The sequence below is a fragment of the Anolis sagrei genome, chromosome 5 (genome assembly GCF_037176765.1).
Source record: "Anolis sagrei isolate rAnoSag1 chromosome 5, rAnoSag1.mat, whole genome shotgun sequence".
Taxonomy (NCBI): domain Eukaryota; kingdom Metazoa; phylum Chordata; class Lepidosauria; order Squamata; family Dactyloidae; genus Anolis; species Anolis sagrei.
The window spans coordinates 176,752,273-176,774,049 of record NC_090025.1 but is presented as its reverse complement, the minus strand read 5'-3'; the positions used below and the strand labels follow the sequence as shown (position 1 = coordinate 176,774,049).

At 42.5% G+C, this 21,777-nt stretch overlaps 1 protein-coding gene across 4 annotated transcripts in view; it reads right to left on the bottom strand.

Annotated features, from left to right (window-relative positions):
- DENND5B (DENN domain containing 5B) overlaps positions 1 to 21,777 on the bottom strand; it is a 159,238-nt gene that overhangs the window by 63,191 nt on the left and 74,270 nt on the right. For all 4 annotated transcript variants that reach the window (XM_060776781.2, XM_060776783.2, XM_060776782.2 and 1 more), the window contains 2 exons: positions 7,347 to 7,456; positions 3,049 to 3,715 (listed from right to left, as the gene is read on the bottom strand). In XM_060776781.2, coding sequence (XP_060632764.2) covers positions 3,049 to 3,715; positions 7,347 to 7,456 — 777 coding nt within the window. The remainder of the gene's footprint in view (positions 1 to 3,048; positions 3,716 to 7,346; positions 7,457 to 21,777) is intronic.

Here is a 21,777-nt window from a genome sequence, read left to right as displayed (position 1 = left end):
AATGCAATGTTCGTTTGTGCGATCAACATAACTCAAAACCCACTGGACGAATTGACACCAAATTTGGACACAATACACCTATCAGGCCAGTGAGTGACCATCACTCATAAAAACACTGAAAAACACAGTGGAAAGCCAAAAAAGCAAAAAGATGCTACAGCACATGTGCAAAAATGACAAAAAGAAACACACAATAGCACATCCACACTCTCTTCCGGACTACAGCTCCCAGCACCCCCCTAAACCATGCCATTTAGCAGAGGAGGATTATCCAAATGCATTATTTCCAAGCTACAAGCTTTCTTCTCCTTAGATTTCTTCGAGAGCATCCCAATTCCTGCATATTTCCAATTTCCTATTCCTGGACTACAACTCCTAGCAATCTTCCAGATAGATAGATTAGATAGAGATAGGTAGGTAGGTAGGTAGGTAGATCGATCAGGAGGACTACTGGGAGTTGCAGTCCAAGAATAGGTAGAGAAGGAAGAAAGAGGGAAAAGAGGAAGGGAAAGAAAAGGGAGCGGGGAAGGAAGGGAAGAGGAAGAGGAAGAGGAAGGAAGGAAGGAAGGAAGGAAGGAAGGAGAGAGAGAGAGAGAGAGAAAGAAAGAAAGAAAGAAAGAAAGAAAGAAAGAAAGAAAGAAAGAGGGAAGGAAGGAAGGTTGGCTACAGCAACAAGTGGGGGGTGCCGTTAGTTGTTTATAATGGAGCATGAGCACCCACAGATTTTGGTATCATGGGGGTCCTGGAACCAAACCCCAGTGACTACCGAAGATCCACTGTATCTTGCTTTTGTAAGCTATTCCGAAAGGTCTTAAGACCTCTTTTAAAAATTAATAGAGCAAACATGCCCACAAATTGAAAAAGGCTTTAAATAGCTAGGCAAGGAAAACTCATATTCTTCTTTCAATTACTTGCAGACATACATCCAGAACATATTTCCGAGTTTCTGCAGAACTGGCAATTTTAATTCACTTCTCTCGAGCACCAATCTTGTGGCTGGAGCAGTTTTTTACTTATCCTCAGAAAGCTGTATTAATGTCAGAAAAGGGTTATTCTGAAACACTTTAAATACACCCAAAGTCCACATCCAAATTCATAACACTCTCCCTGGAATACGGAAAGGGTATTTATTTAATTTAAAGTAAAAACCTTCACAGAACAGCTGAGAAATTCAAATATAGAATGCAGTTTAGATTCTTAAGAAATTGCTTTTAAAAGCCAATCCAGAACATCCCCAGGAAGCTATTCAAAATGTATTTAAAATATTGGATGGTAAAGTCTTCAGCTTGGTTATTGAAGAAGATATTACACAAAATACAAATAAAACTTTTCCTTGCTATATTCCTGAAAGCTGTAATTTCCCGAGGAAAGTCGGGGAGGTATTGCTTCAGTAACTTGTTTTCCAAACTAAACTTGTAACAAACTTGTAACATCAGTATCTGCCTGCTCTTCTCTCCCTCTTCCTCCTCAACAATGCACCCTTTTGGAAAGAAAACATCTGTCTTCAGTTTGAATTAGTATAGAAAAAACAGTAAAGGATACCATATTCATCACTAGGCCTTCCAGCAGTGGTTCCCAACCTTTTTTTTGACCAGGGACTACTTGACTAGGGTCCACTTTGATCAGGGACCACTTTGACCAGGGCCCACTCTCCAACATTAGTACCAAAAGGGTTATGGATCAGTTTTTAGTCAACTTTAGATTTGGTTGGTTATTTGGGGTGCTGATTCAGAAAAGTAATTATTAATTATTTATTTCCAACATTTCTACCCCGCCCGACTCAACCCTCGAGGGGGGACTCAGAGTGGCTTACACTGGCAACAATTCGATGCCACAATGTACAAACAATTATAACAACAATTTAAAACAATAAATAAAACAGTAAGTTAAAACAATTTAAAGCATAATTATGACATAATTAAAGAAAATTGCATTGGGTAGACCACGTCAGCTCTAGTTTCTGATACAGAACATGTGCCACCCAGTAGTTGCCATCTGCTCACCCACATAAAACCATATTTAATAAGCCTCAGCACTATAAGAGGGTTTCATGAGACCAGTAGCTTTCGTTGCAACAATGTAGTAACGGTGAGGCCAGGGACCATATTTTGCAGACCACTGGTGGTTCACAGACCACAGGTTGGGAACTACGGCCTTAGAGTCATCCACACTGTAGAATTAATCCAGTTTGACAGCACTTTAATTACCATGGATCTAGGCCTTCCCGGGCAAAGAGTGCTGGTGCCTCACCAAAATGCAACTCCTCAGATTCTACAACAGGGGTCCTCAAACTAAGGCCCGGGGACCGGATGCAACCCTCCAAGGTCATTTACCTGGCCCTCGCTCAGGGTCAACCTAAGTCTGAAATGATTTGAAAGCACACAACGAAAATAACAATCCTATCTCATCAGCCAAAAAGAAGGCCCACACTTCCCATTGAAATATTAATAAGTTTATATTTGCTAAAATTGTTCTTCATTTTAATTATTGTATTTTTAAAGTGTTTTTGCACTACATATAAGATATGCGCAGTGCACATAGGAATTCATTCATTTTTTCCCCAAATTATAATCTGACCCTCCAACAGTTTGAGGGACTGTGACCTGGCCCTCTGTTTAAAAAGTTTGAGGACCCCTGTTCTATAACACTGAGATATGGCAACTGAAGTTACCTTTACAGTGTAGATCCACACCATGTTAGTGATAAGAATAAATAACCAAAACAGTACACATTTCATTTATATCCCACTTTTCTTTTAGGGATTCACTGTGGTTATATGTGGGCTATAATGGGCTCATAACCCTTGTTGGGCGAGTGGGCTTATTAACAAAAGACCCTCCTCATGAATGTACAGCAGAGTGACTTATTAGCAGCAGCGTGACCCAGCATCAGAGGTAAAACAGGCCAATGTTGTATCTTCCATTGAAGGCTTTTCTTTACTTATGGTCCTATAATAACTCCAACACTTCTATTTGTAGATCCGTCCCCACTTTTTTGCAGGACAGAGAACAATCAAGAATCTGACCAGCTTAGGAGTTGTCTGCTTACCTTGAGAATAAAGAAGGATCTGCATTTCTAGGAGAACACATGTAAACACCTGAACGAGGTTCTCCAAGCCCAGCAGTTCGAAGGTCTCCCGGAGAGCGTAGTCAAAGAGCGGGAGCTCATTGGGTCCAGGCCTCTGGCAAATGATGGGCTCGTACACCCCGTAGAATTTCAGCGACCTTCCTGGGGGCGGAAGGGGCACTTCGTAGAGGATGTTGTGGATGTAGCTCTCCAGGGGTAAAGGCGGGGGTTGCTGACATGTGACGGCCTTATAAAGCTGGATGAGGAATTTCTTGCAGGCTTGCATGAAAGGCAAGGGAGTAATGAGGCAAACACATTTGGAGACATAGAGCGTATCCCTGTTGATGTCATAGGAGTTGTAGCGTTGCATCTTGGCCAACGACGTGGCATCCCCTTCGTCCAGACTGCTGGCCAGGGAGTCCATGCTACACGAAGACGAGGCGCAGACACTGTTGCATTGCTCAGCATTGTGCATTTGATACAGAGTTTGCATGGCTGTGCAAATTTGCTTGCTTGTGACCTCCTCGAAAAAGGTGAGCACAAACCCGTACGTGCGGGAGCCATCTTCCCGGGTAATAATGAATGAGTGGAACTGGGGGTCTCTATTATCAGTCTGAGTCCTGAAGGAAAGCCCTTTGGGCATACACAGCTGCAGAAAGAAGCAGGAAAAAAGCAATACAAACACATCAGTGGGCATTCTCATTTCACCTAGGATGATCCACTAGAACACCTCTTGCACAAGACCTAATGAAATGACTGGGAATATAAGGAAAAAGGTAAAGGTTTTCCTCTGACATTAAGTCTAGTTGTGTCTAACTCTGAGGGGTGGTGCTCATCTCCATTTCTAAGCCGAAGAGCTGGCATTGTCCATAGACACCTCTAAGATCATGTGGCCAGCATGACTGCATGAAGTGCCATTACCTTCCCATGAAGTGGTACCTGTTGATCTACTCACATTTGCATGCTTTCAAACTCCTAGGTTGGCAGAAGCTGGGGCTAACAGCGGGAGCTCACCCCGTTCCCTGGATTTGAACTGGCAATCTTTCGGTCAGCAAGTTCAGCAGCTCAGTGGTTTAACCCACTATGCCATCAGGGGAATACAAAGCAAGTGCACAATATCCCATATGGTTTTAAAGAATTTTGATAAAGCATTCCCTGGGCAGACTGTGCTTACTGTGATTATTAAAAAGAAACAAGAAAGGAGGTGGGGAAAAGCATCTTATTAAGCCATTTAATTAAAATCCGTGCTCTTAAAAATTGAATCCCCCAGCCTCAAGCAGAAAAAGGCATTGCCTCAATTTTATATTTTTACCAGGCCAACGGAATGACTCTGTGCAATTATACTGTTTACCACTCTTCATAAATTCATGTATAACATCATGCATTAGCTGTGACTATCTCAATAAATACGATAACAAAAAAGCTATTTCCTTAGGAAGTAAAATAGATCAGACATTTTTAAAAGAAAGCAGAGTGTACTAATAAGGAGCTATTCTTCAGCAATTTAAATATTAGTGCCACATGCCTTTATAATCCGTAAAGCCCTCCCTATGTTCCAGATATCACTAAGCAGCAGCAGCAACAATATCCACATTACATATTAAATCCATTAGAAGAAGAGCAACTATTTCCTGCAATTACCCCTGAACAACCCCCACTGGTCTATATACAGATAAAGACATATCCTGGGATGCCGGTGAGATATTTTATGCATGTTCTCTATAAATATTTCTAGGTATTGATTAAAAAAGAAGAAAGGGTTATGAAAATTATGCACAAGTCAGATCTGTACTCACTGCACAGTATACAGATAACACTGAAATTCCCTATGTGGAGATTTTTGTAAATCATTTATGGTTCTTTTAAATCTTTATTTTATTTATTTATTTGCTGTATTTGTATACTGCCCTTCTCAGCCTTCAGGTGACTCAGGGAGGTTTACAATGGCAACGATTCAATGCCCCAAAACACCATAAAACATTTAAAACCATAACAAGAATATTAAAACACAGATTATTTGCGTCTCTTAATAAAAATCCATCTCGTCATCCAGTCGTTCCAATTCCTATGTCTTTTACCTTGCATTTTCAAATGCTTGCTCAAACAAACAAGTCTTGACTCTTTTCCGAAATGTTAAGAGGGAAGGGTACGATCTAATGTCCCCAGGAAGGGTGTTCCATAGCTGAGGGGCCACCACTGAGAAGGCCCTGTCTCTTGTCCCTACCAAACAAGTTTGTGACCCAGGCGGGGTCAAGAGCAGGGCCTCCCTGGACAATCTTAAAGTCCTAGCAGGTTCGGCCAAGGTGCGTCTTGTCTCAGTTCCACTGAACTTAAATATTAACAGTAATCAGGTGTGCTAGGTGTTTTTATTTCTGATGCTGTTTTAAAACAGAACTTAAATCACCATGCCTAAAATACCTCCCTGCTTTAATGCAGTTCTTATTTATCTACTAACATTTGTTTTCAAACTGTTGGGTTGGCAGAAGCTGGGCTAAAGGTCCAGGCACTCACCCTGACTCAGGCTTCGAACTGTCAATCTTCCAGTTGGCAAGATTTATTGCAGCTTGGTGATTAACCTGCTCTGATAAAGCGTGGCCCATTTTTGAATGATGTTGTGTCAATGTAATGTGTTGTTTTAATTTTATATTATTTTGTGTTGCTTTTTTGTTGATTTAAGTTAATTCTGTATTGTCGAAGGCTTTCATGGCCAGAATCACTGGGTTGTTGTAGGTTTTTCGGGCTATATGGCTATGTTCTAGAGGCATTTTCTCCTGACGTTTCGCCTGCATCTATGGCAAGCATCCTCAGAGGTAGTGAAGTCTGTTGGAACTAGGAAAATGGGTTTATATATCTGTGGAATGACCAGCGTGGGGCAAAGGACTCTTGTCTGCTGGAGCTAGGTGTGAATGTTTCAACTGACCACCTTAATTAGCATTTGATGGCTTGGCAGTGCCTGGAGGAATCAACAAAAACTCTAAAATTACAACAGCACAACAACAGAGAAGAAACAAACAAGGACATCTAATCACCTCTCAACAAAAGATTCCCCCAGGCACTGCCAAGCCATCAAATGCTAATTAAGGTGGTCAGTTGAAACATTCACACCTAGCTCCAGCAGAGAAGAGTCCTTTGCCCCACCCTGGTCATTCCACAGATATACAAACCCATTTTCCTACTTCCAACAGACCTCACTACCTCTGAGGATGCTTGCCATAGATGCAGGGGAAACATCAGGAGAAAATGCCTCTAGAACATGGCCATATAGCCCGAAAAACCTACAACAACCTAAGTTAATTTTGTTGTTTATCTTAATTATTATTTATGGTTTGCACTGTTTTTGTGTTGTAAGCCGCTCCAAGTCCCCTTGGGGAGGTGGAGCAGGATACAAATAAATAATAGTAATAATAATAATAATAATAATAATAATAATAATAATAATGGTGAAAATGGGTAGGAAAAACAGAGCCTTTGGTATTGGTTTGCGGCTGTACATCTGCATTAAACAAAGCAATAAAGAACCAAACCCTAGCAGAAGCCAAGGGCCCACTCTCTCTCTATGTGTGTGTGTACATATTCACATATATGGCAAGAGAATTAGGAATAGAAACCTTGAAATACAGAAAGCAGTCTTAGGAGGCCAGCAGATGGATGCTTAGGAAATAACTGCTAACGGAAAGGGTAATCAAGAAGAAGGCTTGGTACAAATTAATGACTAAGACTAAGGCTGAAAAAGGCACAAATTAAGCAATGATTTTATAAATAAAACAGACCAACCTTGCACTGCAAGCATCTAAACACAAATGACAGATTTAGGCTGTTTTCTTTCACTTACAAAACACATCAGATCAAACGAAGAGCCGACTTTCGTTTTACATAGTCATAACTATCACCATTAGAAACAGCTATGATTCATCAACCATAGTCAACAAATAATATCTGGAGGAAAAGTGTTTTCAAAAAATTTGCAAAGGAATATTACGTAAGCCTTTGAAATTTAACAGAAAACTATATAACTAAAAAATAATACTACCTCATCACACTAGAGAATGGGTCCACTTTAAATCTGGTTGCTGCCTCCTGCAGAATTCTGGGATTTGTAGTTTAGGGAGAAGCCTTTAAAAGCCTCACTAAACTACAAACTTCAGAATTCCGAAGGAGGAAGAAACCAGATTTAAAGTGGATTCATTCTCTAGTGTAATGAAGTAGTAGATGAGAAGTTATGCTACCTGTGGAGAGAGGAGGAGGAGACAAAAAAAAGGAATAATCTCATTTTTACATACCATATTGACTGCATCTTGATCAAAGGGATTCCATTCAATGTTCTGGGGATAATGGGCCAAGACTTTTGACTTGAAAGTTCTTCTTAAGGGGCTCTGGTCAAAGTTTTCTCCTGCAAGACAAGAAAAAGCAAGAAAGTGAAAACTGACCGAAGGGAAGGCTAGAAGAAAGGATGTTTGCATTTATATTTAGCCAGGTTCTTTTTGAAGACAAGGAAAGAACTACTAAGTGAACACACAGAAGCAACTACAGGAAAGGTAATGAACGCACTGCCCGCACCCAAATAACCCCCCACCAAAATAAACTTTTCCTTCAGTTCCCAAATTCCTACAATTGTAGTAACATAAATGTTCAGATGGGGATTTAATATACAGAAAGAAAATGGTCAGCAATACTGCTAAGGGAGTAAGAATACCACAAATGTAAGAGTGCTATGTGAGAACTAGTTTCAACGTCTTGCTCTCTGAAATTATTGGCTCTCCCGTCCTCCTACCTTTCTGCCCCAGCTCCACCTCTGATGCAACCCAATCCAATCCTTTACTAGATTTTAAAATTTGTGGCATTTTTGGCCACTAAAAACTACAGTAGAGTCTCGCTTAGCCAACATAAACGGGCCGGTAGAACGTTGGATAATGAAAATGTTGGATAATAAGGAGGGGCCAAGGAAAAGCCTATGAAAACGTCAAAATTTTTACAAATTAAGCACCAAAACATCATACTTTGCAACAAATCAACAGAAAAAGCAGTTCAATACACAGTAATGTTATGTAGTAATTATTGTATTTACGAATTTAGCACCAAAACAGACAAGGGTTCTTTCTTTCTCCCATCCTGGATATTATTCCGGGTGGGAGGCAGACTGCGTTGGATAATACAAAACGTCGGATGAGCGAAGGTTGGATAAGTGAGACTTTACTGTATATTGATAGGACTTTTTTAAATATAGTTTTTATTGTGAGATTTTAAATCATAACAATGAAAAAGGGGGAATAATCAAGGTAATAGGAAAGTGGGAAATTAGAAGGATAGTAGCTAGAGGGGTGGTAGGAGGGAGGTGAGTGGTAATAAGGTAGTTAAGGGGTAGTAGTGGGGTAGAGTATATTGATAGGACTGATGGATCTCTTCTACAAGCAGTGATCCCACAGGGCATGACATAGAGCATCTCATCTAATCCTAAGTTTAGAGGTAAAAATATCAAATGGAAGAGGTTGGCATATTCAATGGTACAAGGCCAATGATGGCAGCATAAATAAGTGGTTCTGGAGATGTTCCTGCCATCACATCTGTGCATTCAAGAAAGAGGCTGGAGGAAAACTCCAGCTGACATCCCATTATAGTCTCAGAGTTTGGGAAAGAGAAGAGATTCCATCTGAACATGAGGAAGAACTTCCTGACTGTGAGAGCCGTTCAGCAGTGGAACTCTCTGCCCCGGAGTGTGGTGGAGGCTCCTTCTTTGGAAGCTTTTAAGCAGAGGCTGGATGGCCATTTGTCAGGGGTGATTTGAATGCAATATTCCTGCTTCTTGGCAGGGGGTTGGACTGGATGGCCCAAGAGGTCTCTTCCAACTCTTTGATTCTATGATTCTATGAAAGTTATTTTTGGAGACTTCTCCTCCCCAAATCCGCCAGCTACTGAAAATAACTTTCCCAAGCTTTGATCAAGGCATGTCTAAAAGGATTTGCCTGGATTCATCCAGGGGATACTCATTTCCTTGAGCAGAGATAGGAATCGCGTGGCCTTCAAGATACTGAAGTGCAGACTCCCAGAATTCTTCACCATTAGCTAAGCTAGCAAGAGATACAGGGAGCGCTAGTTCAATAATATCTGGAGGGCTGCACAGTTCCCAGCTCAAGCCTAGATAATATTCTGAACCCCTACAAGAACTGAAATAGACCTAAGGTTAAATGTGTCTTTGCATTTGTCAGGCAGGGCAAAATACAAATGCGAAAATAAGGCTCACTGTAAGCAGAGAAATGGGAAAAATGAATAAGTCATCCTTTTATTGCAGATGATGGGACAATCCCTCTTTTGAAGCTATCCTAGTGCGAAGAAGGGATCTCTTCCCAAACCAAATAGAATATTAAACGTGGCTTTTCCTCAAGAGGGAGGAAAAATGCAGTCTCCATTTCATGCTAGCGAGGATAGCAATAATTAACTCATTCCAGCAAAAGCAATTTGCATTTATTTATTTCCAGAACTATGTGTTAAATGTTGCAGCATTCACATTCAGGTTGGCCTGTTTTGTTGGGCATGTCCCTTTGTAAGCCGCCCCTCCAAAAATGCCAAGGTCTATTTTCCCCAAACTCCGCAAGTGTTCACATTTGGGCATACAGTGTTCCCTCGCTACTTCGTGGTTTGCTTTTTCGCGGGGTTTTGTCTCCTGGCAATGATGGAGTGTGGAAGGGGGTTTCACCGTCCCCCTTGGGAGAGAGGCAGCCAATCAGAAAAAGAGAGAGAGGAGATACATGGCCTTATAGCTCCTTCCTTATAGCTAGCAAAAAAAAAAAGAAAAAAAAGTGTGTGGTGCCTTTAAATCTCTCCTCGCTTCTGCCTCACTCTCGGAATGCTATAAATATATATATAGTCCCTACTTCGCGGATTTTCACTTTTTGCAGATGGTCCTGGAACATAACACCTGTGATAAGTGAGGCAAACTGTATTGAGTATTCGTGCGGACACTGTACTGAGTATTTGGTCCAGTGATTGAAAATACATCCTGTGTATTTACATTAAGATTTTATTTATTTATTTATTTATTTATTATTTAAACAATTTAAAACAATTTAAAAACAATCAGAGATCAAAGGCCCATCGAAATAGATATGTCTTACATGCCCTGTGGAAAGCTGATAAATCCCGCAAGGCACGGACTTCAGGTGGCAGAGTATTCCAGAGTGATGGTGCCACTGCTGTGAAGGCGCTGCGTCTGGTTGCCGTTAGACGCAAAATCTTGACACTGGGAATTTCCAATAGATCTTCGTCCTCAGAACGGAGGGATCTCTGGGGTTGGGAGGGGGTGAGGCAGTCCCTCAGGTACATCGGCCCCAGACCATGCAAGGCCTTAAAGGTGAGTACCATCACTTTGAAAGTGATCCGGTGCTCAATTGGTAACCATTGCAGCTGCAGTACGATTGGTATTATGTGGCATTTCATCGAAGTTCCCGCAAGAAGCCGAGCAGCTGCATTTTGTACCAGCTTGAGCTTCCGGATCACCGACAGAGGAAGGCCAATGTAGAGGGCGTTACAGTAGTCGTCTTGAGATGATCATAGCCTGGATCACCGTAGCTAGGTCGTCCCTGGACAGGTAGGGGGCCAGCCATCTAGCCTGCCGCAGATGAAAAAAGGCAGTTCTGCTAGTGGCGGAGACCTGGGCCTCCATCATCAGCAGAGGGTCCAAAAGGACTCCCAGACTCTTTACCAATGGTGACGGGTGTAGCGCCTCGCCATCCAGGGTAGGCAGCTAGATATCCCCACTGCCTGGTTGACCCAGCCATAGGATCTCTGTCTTTGCTGGATTCACCCTCAACCTGCTGGCACGCAGCCATCCAGTAACGGCCTCGAGGCACTGATGGAAACAATCAGGTACAGAGTCCGGTCGGCCTTCCATCTTCAGCACAAGCTGAGTGTCATCAGCGTACTGGTAACACTCAAGCCCCAAACCTCGAAGATTCATTAACAGTAGCAAAATTACAGTTTTGAAGTATAATAATTTTATGGTTGGGGGTCACCACAACATAAGGGGTTGCAGCATTAAGGTGTTGCAGCATTAGGAAGGTTGAGAACCACTGTCCTAGAGAATGGCCTGGGGGCTATTTCTGAACTCCTCATCCACTTGAGAAAGGGACAATTATAGTAAAGGTAAAGGTTTTCCCCTGACATGAAGTCCAATTGTGTTCAACTCTGGGGTGTGGTGCTCATCTCCATTTCTAAGCAGAAGAGCCGGCGTTGTCCGTAGACACCTCCAAGGTCATGTGGCCAGCATGTCTGCATGGAGTGCCGTTACCTTCCCGCCGGAGCGGTACCTATTGATCTAATCACATTTGCATGTTTTCGAACTGCTAGGTTAGTAGAAGCTGGGGCTGACAACAGAAGCGCACACCGCTCCCCGAATTTGAACCTGCAAACTTTCAGTCAACAAGCTCAGCAGCTCAGCGCTTTAACCCACTGTGCCACTGGGGGCTCCTAACAATTATACAGATTAGCAATTTCAAACAACTCAGAAGCAAACCAATGTTTTGCCCAGTGGTGTATTTCTCACAGTCAAGGCTGCAGCTTCATGTTAGGTGCAGTAGTACAATTAACAGATTTGCAAACACGTATTTATCTAATTTTGTTAAAGTTACCTACTCATTTTCTGATGTTCATATAAAGAGTTTTGTGCCCTATATGCAATTTAACATTTGAATGCACAGTTATTTTCAGCTTTTTCCCTCCAACAAGATTGGCAACCCATCATGTTTAAATTCACACTTCCTTTATCTACTTGGGTTGGGTTTTCTATTCAATCCCATCTGCCCAAGCTTTTCTCACTGTGTGATACAGTGTATAATGAAACCTAAATAAGAACAGCAGCTGCGAGAAGGAAGACTAAATATAAAACCTCACAAAGCGATATATTCTATGTAGACTGCAAACCAAAAGACTAAACTCTCTGCAACGAATGGTGCAGATGATCCCAGGCTGCATGTTGCCCTGCTGTTTTGGGACTTCACAAAGCCAGCATCAAATTTCAGCAATGCAGTCATTTTGTATGAATTCATTTTCACACTAGACCCAGATAGTGAGGAACTAGAGGTATCTTTTCTACTGGAAGTTGCTAATACATTATTAAATGTTTACAATGCAGAACCGAGTTATGCACAAAAGAGACAAGCTTGCCTGTTATTATGGGTTGCACTGTCTTAGTAAAAGCATGTTGTTGTTGTTTCTCTGCCCAGCAGCATACCTTTCTGGAATCCCAAAATGCAAAATTAGTCCACTTACGCTCAACAGGGTTTGCTGCCAAATAAATACTGCAGTCTTGGCAGGTCATTTCCCATTATTTGTATCCAGCCCTGGCTCTATGTATAAAGAAGAGTATCCAATTTTCACCAAGCCCATCTATACACAGTAGTCCCTATCGCTTTTTTTTGGTCGTGTCAGGAGAGACTTGAGAAACTGCAAGTCGCTTCTGGTGTGAGAGAATTGGCCATCTGCAAGGACGTTGCCCAGGGGACGCCTGGATGATTTTGATGTTTTATCATCCTTGTGGGAGGCTTCTCTCATGTCCCTTATGAGGAGCTGGAGCTGATAAAGGGAGCTCATCCGCCTCTCCCCGGATTCGAACCTGCAACCTGTCAGTCTTCAGTCCTGCTGGCACAGGGGTTTAACCCACTGCGTCACCAGGGGCTCCTATCCCTAACGCTACCATGGGATATTACTTGTGATGCACTCAGGTTTTGGAATTCAGGGATGGGGGTGTGAAGAAGCGCTAATCCCACTAGATGCCACCAAAATTATGTGAGGAAGTATTAATCTTCTTTAATGCCACCAATGTTCTGTGAGGAACCTCCTTTTAGATATCAATTAAGCTGCCACCGATATGTTTAGAGACGCTGGTTTATGTCTCTGTTTATCTTTAGTTGTGTTGTGAGGTGACTTTGGTAGTGTGGAATGCACCAAGCATAAAAGCAATGGAGGAGGCAGGTTTGAAATACAAAGAGAACAAGTTTTATTGTTAACAGAACGTAATTGTTGCAGTTTTGAGAATTTGAACTTGGCACAAGGCTTGATGTTACAAAATGGCTGGTTTGAGATACATGCTTCTGATGTTACAATTCTACAAACTCCTTCTTAGTGAAGTGCTTATACTATTTCAGAGTTCCCTATTGTGAATATCCACACTGTTTGCCCTATACTCGGAACAAACCACTGATCACCAGTCTTTCCTACTGGCAATCCTTAAAACCCCCTCTGTTAGATTCTTTTAACCTAAGCAATCTAACAAGGTAACACCTTCAGCTCTCTGGCTGAAGAAATATTCACAAATTCTAGGAACTACTGAATTCTCACAGCTTCACAACAGAGCCCTAACTGGCTCTCCTCTTCCCCGGGTCTCATCCACCGGACTGAACTACTTTTCCCAGAGTCCTTTCTTGACTCTGCTATTTCCCAGAGCCCTTAACTGGCTCTGCTCTTCTCCGGGTCTCATCCACCGGACTGAAGCTTAACTGCCACTTTCAAACCTTTTTCTCCTTAAGCTCCGCCCACCTCCTCTGCTGCCTTGTCTTGTCACCATGGCAACCTATCCCTCACAGCTAGGCCATGGCAATAAATGTAATACATAAATACAGATTCAAACACATTATGATAACACTTTATAATAAACATTATAAATACAGTTTAAACACATTATAAATAACACTTTATAATAAATACATCTCTACAGGGGGAATGTGACTTATTGGCCTATGAACCTCTATAGACAATTGCACTATTCGTCTGAAGTCCAATGGAGAAACACAGAAATGGGTACAGATTCATAGAATCATAGAGTTGGAAGAGACCTCATGGGCCATCCCGTCCAACCCCCTGCCAAGAAGCTGGAAAATCTTATTCAAAGCACCCCCGACAGATGGCCATCCAGCCTCTGCTTGAAAGCCTCCAAAGAAGGAGCCTCCACCACACTCTGGGCAGAGAGTTCCACTGCTGAACAGATCTCACAGTCAAGAAGTTCTTCCTCACATTCAGGTGGAATCTCCTTTCCTGTAGCTTGAGCCATTGTTCTCTGTCCTAGTCTCCAGGACAGCAGAAAACAAGCTTGCTCCCTCCTCCCCCCTATGACTTCTCCTCACATCTTTATACCTGGCCTTCATCATGTCTCCTGTATATCAAGCAAAAAGTGGGTGCTAGAAACAATATCATACGAAAGCTGACTGGCACAACCTTGGGGTCACAACCAGACACAGTGAAGACATCCGCCCTTGCGCTATGCTACTCTGCTGCTGAGTATGCATGCCCAGTGTGGAACACATCTCACCACACTAAAACAGTGGATGTGGCTCTTAATGAGATATGCTGCATTATCACAGGGTGCCTGCGCCCTACACCACTGGAGAAATTACACTGCTTAGCTGGTATTGCACCACCTGACATCCGCTGGGAAGTAGCAGCCAATAGTGAAAGGACCAAGGCAATGACATCTTCAGCTCATCCCTTGTTTGGGTATCAGCCAGCACGTCAACGACTTAAATCAAGAAATAGTTTTCTAAGATCTACACAGACACTCACAGGAACACCTCAGCAAGCGAGAGTCCAAAAGTGGCAGGCTCAAACCCAAAACCTCAACCAATGGTTGATACCACATGAGCACACAGAAGATTGGGCGACTTGGAGGGCACTGAACAGACGGCGCTCTGGCACAACAAGATGCAGAGCCAACCTTAAGAAATGGGGCTACAAAGTGGAATCCACGACATGTGAATGTGGAGAAGAGCAAACCACTGACCACCTGCTGCAATGCAACCTGAGCCCTGCCTCATGCACAATGGAGGTACTTCTTTCGGCAACACCAGAGGCACTCCAAGTGACCAGCTACTGGTCAAAGGACATTTAATCAACTACCAAGCTTGCAAATTTTGTGTTTTGTCTGTTTGTTTGTTTGTTTTGTTCTATTAGAAATGTAATACAATTGTCTGGTTGCCCCTGACACGATAAATAAACCATGTCTCCTCTCAATCTTCTCTTCTGCAGGCTAATCATGCCCAGCTCTTTAAGCCACTCCTCATAGGGCTTGTTCTCCAAACCCTTGATCATTTTAGTCGCCCTCCTCTGGATACATTCCAGCTTGTCAACATCTCCCTTCAACTGCAGTGTCCAGAATTGGACACAATATTCCAGGTGTGGTCTGACCAAGGCGGAATAGAGCGATAGCATGACTTCCCTGGATCTAGACACTAGACTCCTATTTACACAGGCCAAAATCCCATTGGCTTTTTAGCTGCCGCGTCACATTGTTGGGTCATGTTTAACTTGTTGTCCACGAGGACTCCAAGATCTTTTTCACACGTACTTATTTAAAAGAATTAATGATGAAAGCTGAATTCTGATGAATTTATAACAAAGAAAATGGAAATCAGATGCTACACATCTAGACAATCTCTGTCTTTGGTTTGAACTGCAATTATGATTTATTTTTGGATAAATAAACTAATGGAAATAGTTCAACAAGCAATTAAAAGGCGATATGTCTCATATTTCATTGCAGCCAGAAAATACTGAAGAATAAACTTCTCGGTGAGTAGCAGATGACAAGAAGTCAGCTGTTTGCTAATTGGTGAATGAGTGCCAGAGACTCATTATAGGAGAAGTGCAATATCAGAAAACTAAACTTTACACATCTGTTGTGATCTGTTACATACACTGTGAATATATGAAAATACTATGGGGGTGGGAGAATTACAAATAAGTAGGAGTCTTTGGTGGTGCAGTGGGTTAAACCGCTGAGCTGCTGAACTTGGAGACTGAAAGGTTGGCTGTTCAAATCTGGGGAGCGGGGTGAGCTCTTGCTGTTAGTCCCAGCTTCTGCCAACCTAACAGTTAAAAAACATGCAAATGTGATTAGATCAATAGGTACTGCTCTGGCGGGAAGGTAATGGCGCTCCTTATAGTCAAGCCAGCCACGTGACGTTGGAAGTGTCTTTGGACAACACCGGCTCTTCAGATTAGAAATTGAGATGGGTACTACCCCCCAGTTGGACACAACCAAATTTAATGCCAAGGGGAAACCTTTACCTTTACTTTTTAGGAGTCTTCATAAAACAAGTCTGAAGATGTATGCATTACTTACTTTCCATGAAGTACCTATGCTCATTAGGAAGATTCGAGTATGCAAATATACAAGCGGAAACATTTCTCTGTCAAAGATCAAGAGAAATTTTGAAACAATTCAATTTCTATTGGGAAACTAGATTAGAGATATAGCCATAGTATCTATCTCCCCCCCCCCCCCCCCGGCCACCATTATTGATCATAGGGATGCAATTCATAATTTAATTTAATTGTTTCCATTGCTATTATTATTATTTATTACTGTTGTTGGCATTGAATGAATGCCCGTTGTGAAGCCCACCCTGAACTCCTCTCTAGGAAGTGAGAAGGACAGGATACAAATATGCAAAATAAATAAATACATAATAAATTCCCTATGTATGGTAATTCTGAATGTTAGCCATATAAGGTATAAAAGCAAAGAGAAGAAAAAGAGAGTGTGAGTAAATCATAAGAAGAAAGAGGAAGATCCATTTGGAAAGCAATTGCTCAGTTTGCTGAATCAGAGTATGTGGAACTATGTAGTTTACTACAAACTGTCAGTATTGTGAATATTCCAATTATGATATTCCACAAAATGAATCTCATTAATGCAGGTTCACCGCTGATTGCATATCTGATGGAGTCATGACCCGAGTTGTAAGCATAAAATGCAGAGATGGAAACAAGTGACACTGATGTTTAACTTTGATATATACATGGAACAGAGCAAAGATCACAAAATATGATCCTAATGGGATCTAACCTCCAAAGGCTGGAGTCTTAAACACAAGTCCCAATTAATATTTTAGGATTTGCCTCTAAGTAAATATGTACTTTGGCCACATCATGAGAAGACAGGAAAGCTTAGAGAAGACAATGATGCTGGGGAAAATGGAAGGAAAAAGGAAGAGGGGACGACCAAGGGCAAGATGGATGGATGGCATCCTTGAAGTGACTGGATTGACCTTGAAAGAGCTGGGGGTGGTGACGGCTGACAGGGAGCTCTGGCATGGGCTGGTCCATGAGGTCACGAAGAGTCGGAAACGACTGAACGAATAAACAACAACAAAATATGTAGCGTACATGACTGGTGCTGCACAAACAGTATCATGAAAAGGATCACAGTATTATCCATACAAAACTAATATGAATTGTAATTGTTCAGCATGTCATTCAGCTTGTCAGTAAATGTCTGACAGCAAGGGGACAATACAAGAAAAAGCTTACATTTATATTCAATTAGTTCCCTTCTGTGGTTTCTCTGTAAAATCCAGGGTAATTCAGGTTTACATAGGCGTGACAAAGTGATGGATGTAGTTTAACTAGCACATCTCCATTGTTTTTCGGGTGTTCAGTGGTTTCCATTAAGCCCTTACAAAACGATCCATGCCTGTTACCTAAAGTACATATTGGGGGTGGAGGAGGAATCCTAAATAAATATATACTGCTATTAGAGGGAAATGGGTGAAAGAAGTTAATTCAGGAAACCTGGAGGCTGGGAGTATTCTAAACTTGTAATCACCAAATAAACGGAGCATTGATTAAACATGGCGGTCATTTCAGTTCATTTATCCTCAACCTTCGGCATTTAAGGATTCCAGTAAGTTACAAATTCTGCTGAAGTGTACCCTGCTACATACTGGATATTAAAGTACCTCTGGTTGCCTTGAGGAAAAATCTATGACATTTGCCTGTCATGACAGTCATTTTTGTCAGCTGCCAATTCTAATTAAACTGGTTCAGTACTTCTTAGCAAATCTGCTGTTTTTCAGTGGATTTGCCCTTTCATTTCTTATACTTTAGAGACGTGTTTCAAAAATTACAGAAGGGAGCATTAAGCCCGGTGTAGAACAGGCTGTTATTTGTTGTTAAAGAATGAGTTCAGGTTCATGTACAGCTTTCTTCATGCACAAGAGTTGGTAAAAAGTTTCTGATCTGCAAACCATGCACATCAGACTGCTGCAACCATGGTTTGCCTCTGTGCCCAACTGCAGCAAGGATTTTGTGTGTGTGTGTGTGTGTGTCAGGAGCGACTTGAGAAACTGCAAGTTGCTTCTGGTGTGAGAGAATTTGCAGTCTGCAAGGGCGTTGCCCAGGGGACTCCCGCATGTTTTACCATCCTGTGGGAGGCTTCTCTCATATCCCTGGATGAGAAGCTGGAACTGACAGTGGGAACTCCCCCTCATCCTCCCAGAATTCGAACCGCCGACCTTTCAGTCAGCAGTCTTGCTGGCTCAAGGGTTTAACCCATCACACCACTGGGGGCTCCTTGCAGAAAGTTATGGCCAGTGCAAATCATAGTTTGTTTCCAGGATAGGAATAAACTGAGTTTTGAGTGTTCACTGGATCACTCGTTTGTGCAGAACACAATCTGCTCCACGGAAACACACTGGAAAATTATGGCTTGTTGAGGTTTAGAATCCGAGGTTTTAATCTCCCCTCATATATAAAGGGGGAACAAAATCCAGTGAACATTTAAGAGAAAATGTGCAACAAGGGCTGTCAGGAAACAGGTGGCCTGTGTTGCTAAGACCATGGGGGGGGGGGGGGGGGGACAGGACACATTGGCTTTTCAGATATCAAGTCTTATCTCCTGACTTGTTTGGTATATCAGTATTCATGAACAGGGTTGTATTTTTGGGGTAAACCTTGCCCCGTTTCATGTCCCGGCTTTCTTTGAGGACCCCAATCCATTTTTTGATGCCTCCCAAAATTGGGAGGGTTGTTTTTGGTTTGGGGCCCTGAAAATTGGACCATTATGGAGAGGGAGGTCTCCCCACCCACTGGCTCCTCTTTCTGGCGTGTGCTTCCGTATATCCTCATACAAACCTGCCCGATCCCTTCGTTCTTCAGGGGAGGCCCTCCTTTCGCCCCTTCCAATATCACAGACCCAACATATGGGAACGAGGGAGAGAGCCTTCTCCTCCGTGGCCCTCCGACTCTGGAATGCATTGCCCAGGGAAATTAGGCAAGCCCCCACCCAAGAAACTTTCAAGAAGAACCTCAAAACTTGGCTTTTCTGTTGCACTTTTGGAGAGTGATTTTCCATTCCTCTTTGTCTTTCCCCTAAAAATGGGTGTCTTCATATTGCACTGCCTCCTGCCCACAAGAAGGACTTTCTCCACTACTGCGTTCCTTTACAAATATATATGTTTTATTTCTACCTCATCCTGAGTTTTTATCACTGTATCTTGCGCATGTGGCCCGCTCATTGTGATTGTGTTTGAGTTTATTTTATTACTTTGCACTATTTATTATGCTTGTTTCATTTTATTGTGATGTTATTTTATGCTTGTTATGTTATTGTATTGTAATGCACTACTGGGCTTGGCCTCATGTAAGCTGCCCCGAGTCCCCCTTGGGGAGATGGTGGCGGGGTATAAATAAAGTTTATTTATTTATTTATTTATTTATTTTATTCTTACCTGGTACCTGCTTTTTCTACTCTAGAATAAGACATGCTCGACTGTAGGCACTGGCAGGGGTGTGCGTTTTCTGGGCCTTTCTGCATGCCATGCCACACACTCTCTCTCCTTGGAAAGAGAGTGTGTGGGTGCGTGGCGGGGCATGCATGCAGGCCCACAAAGCTCACACACCTGCCAGTGTGTGCAACGAAGTGCCTCTTACTCTAAAGTAAGAGGCACTCAGCTGCAGGCTCATTCCGGGTCTCCCTGCACAGCCCAATCACACATGCATTCTCCAAGAGTGTGTGTATGGCGGCGTGTGCAGGCAGGCCTGGAGGGAGCCTGCAACTGAGCTCCGGGGCTGCTGCCCTACCACACATGCACTCTCTTTCCAAGGCAAGGAGGCAAGTTCGGCTGCAGACGAAAGCAGGCTTTCGTGTTGAGAAGATTTTCATGTGAGGAGGGGACTTCCTGTTTTGTGCTCCCAAAGAAACAGAAGACACGAAAGAAACAGTAGGGACGAATTCTGTGCACGACTCTATTCATGAAGCTTCTTGTTGATCCTTTTGGCAAAACATCTTATACTACTCTCGCTAGCCTGAATTTTTATAGCAGCACACAGAATAAATTTCTGCCTCATATTCTTCTGGAAAAAATCCTTACCCAGAACCCTACAGGCTCAAGACCCATTCCAGATTTAAGCCCAAGCAACAACGAATACCACGTTCTTCTAAATTTATGCAACATTCGTTTGTTTTTAAATGAAATTCAAGATAATTCTTGGCCAGAGGACTCTGTTATCCTGATCTGCTTCTTCTTTGGCTTCTACTGCTAATTAGTATTTGTGTGAGTGTCCTAGTATGTTTTCAAGTGGGTGTTTTTCAAACAGTGGATAATTTGGGTGGGGGATTAATTATTAATTCCGCTTTGGAAACTGTTAGCCAAGAGGCTAGTTATACATATTATAATAAATAAAACAGATTGTTTCATTCTGGGGACATTAGGATTTTCTCTAACTGGCAGATTGCTAAGAAAGGAATAGGACTCATTCAGCTTTCTCCTGATTTTGTTGGACTGCAACTCCCAGTGCTTCTCATCCTTAGCTATGCAGATTTGAGCTGCTGGAAGTCTAAAAACAGCTGTATAATTCCCACCTCTGCAATGAGAAAGCAATGTATGAATTAGATTTCACCAAATTGCCATGAGGACTGTGGAAGCAAGATGCACTAAGAAAAATTACTTAGCTTCTCCAGACTAAAGTCCTCAACTCAAAGAGGTATATGACAGAACATAATACAACATCTTAGGGGGTGTTGTATACAGTAGTTTGAATGCTGGACTAAGACAGAAGGAGACCAGCATTTGAATGACAAATTTCCTTTGAGCAAATCTTGCCAGACAAACACAGGTTGAGTCCCCCCCCCTCTGGGGGGGGGGGGCTGAGAAGGGCGGGGTACAAATATATGAAATAAATAAATAATAAATAAATTTGACAGGGTTGCCATATGCTGGACTCAAGCTGAAAGCACACAGCAATTCAGAAACCAGCAATGGAACAGGGAAAACACACAGTACTGATAACTGTGTTGAACACAAGACTATACAGCTCTCTGCGGACAGATATAGCAGCTCCCAGTCCATTTGTGACCACAAGTGCCAGAGTTCACCTACAAAACTTACAGCCCAGGTATCTCAGCCTAAGAAGGCGCCAGATCCGATCAAAAGACCCGGAACTGTGCTTCCCACTGCTGCCACTCAGGCCTCTTCCAAACAGCCGTATAAAATCCACATTAATCTGGATTATATGGCAGTGTGGACTCAGATAACCCAGTTCAAAGCAGGCATTGCCTTGATATTCTGGGTTATATGGCTTTGTGGAAGGTCCCTCAGATGCCACTGGGAAGCCCAAAGGGAGGGCATAAGGGCAATAATCTGCTCTCAGCATTCCTCAATAACAAATATTCAAAGACACTTTCTTTATCAGAAGTGGCATCCAGCCATTATGACTAGTCATCTTCTATATGCCTGCTCACATGAGTTAGATTTCACTTCAGAGGCTCCTCTCCATCTCTCACTGCTGCTTGAGGGGAGGCAGATGATATAGGGCAGTGGTTCTCAACCTGTGGGTCCCCAGGTGTTTTGGCCTACAACTCCCAGAAATCCCAACCGGTTTACCAGCTGTTAGGATTTCTGGGAGTTGAAGGCCAAAACATCTGGGAACCAGCAGGTTGGGAACCAC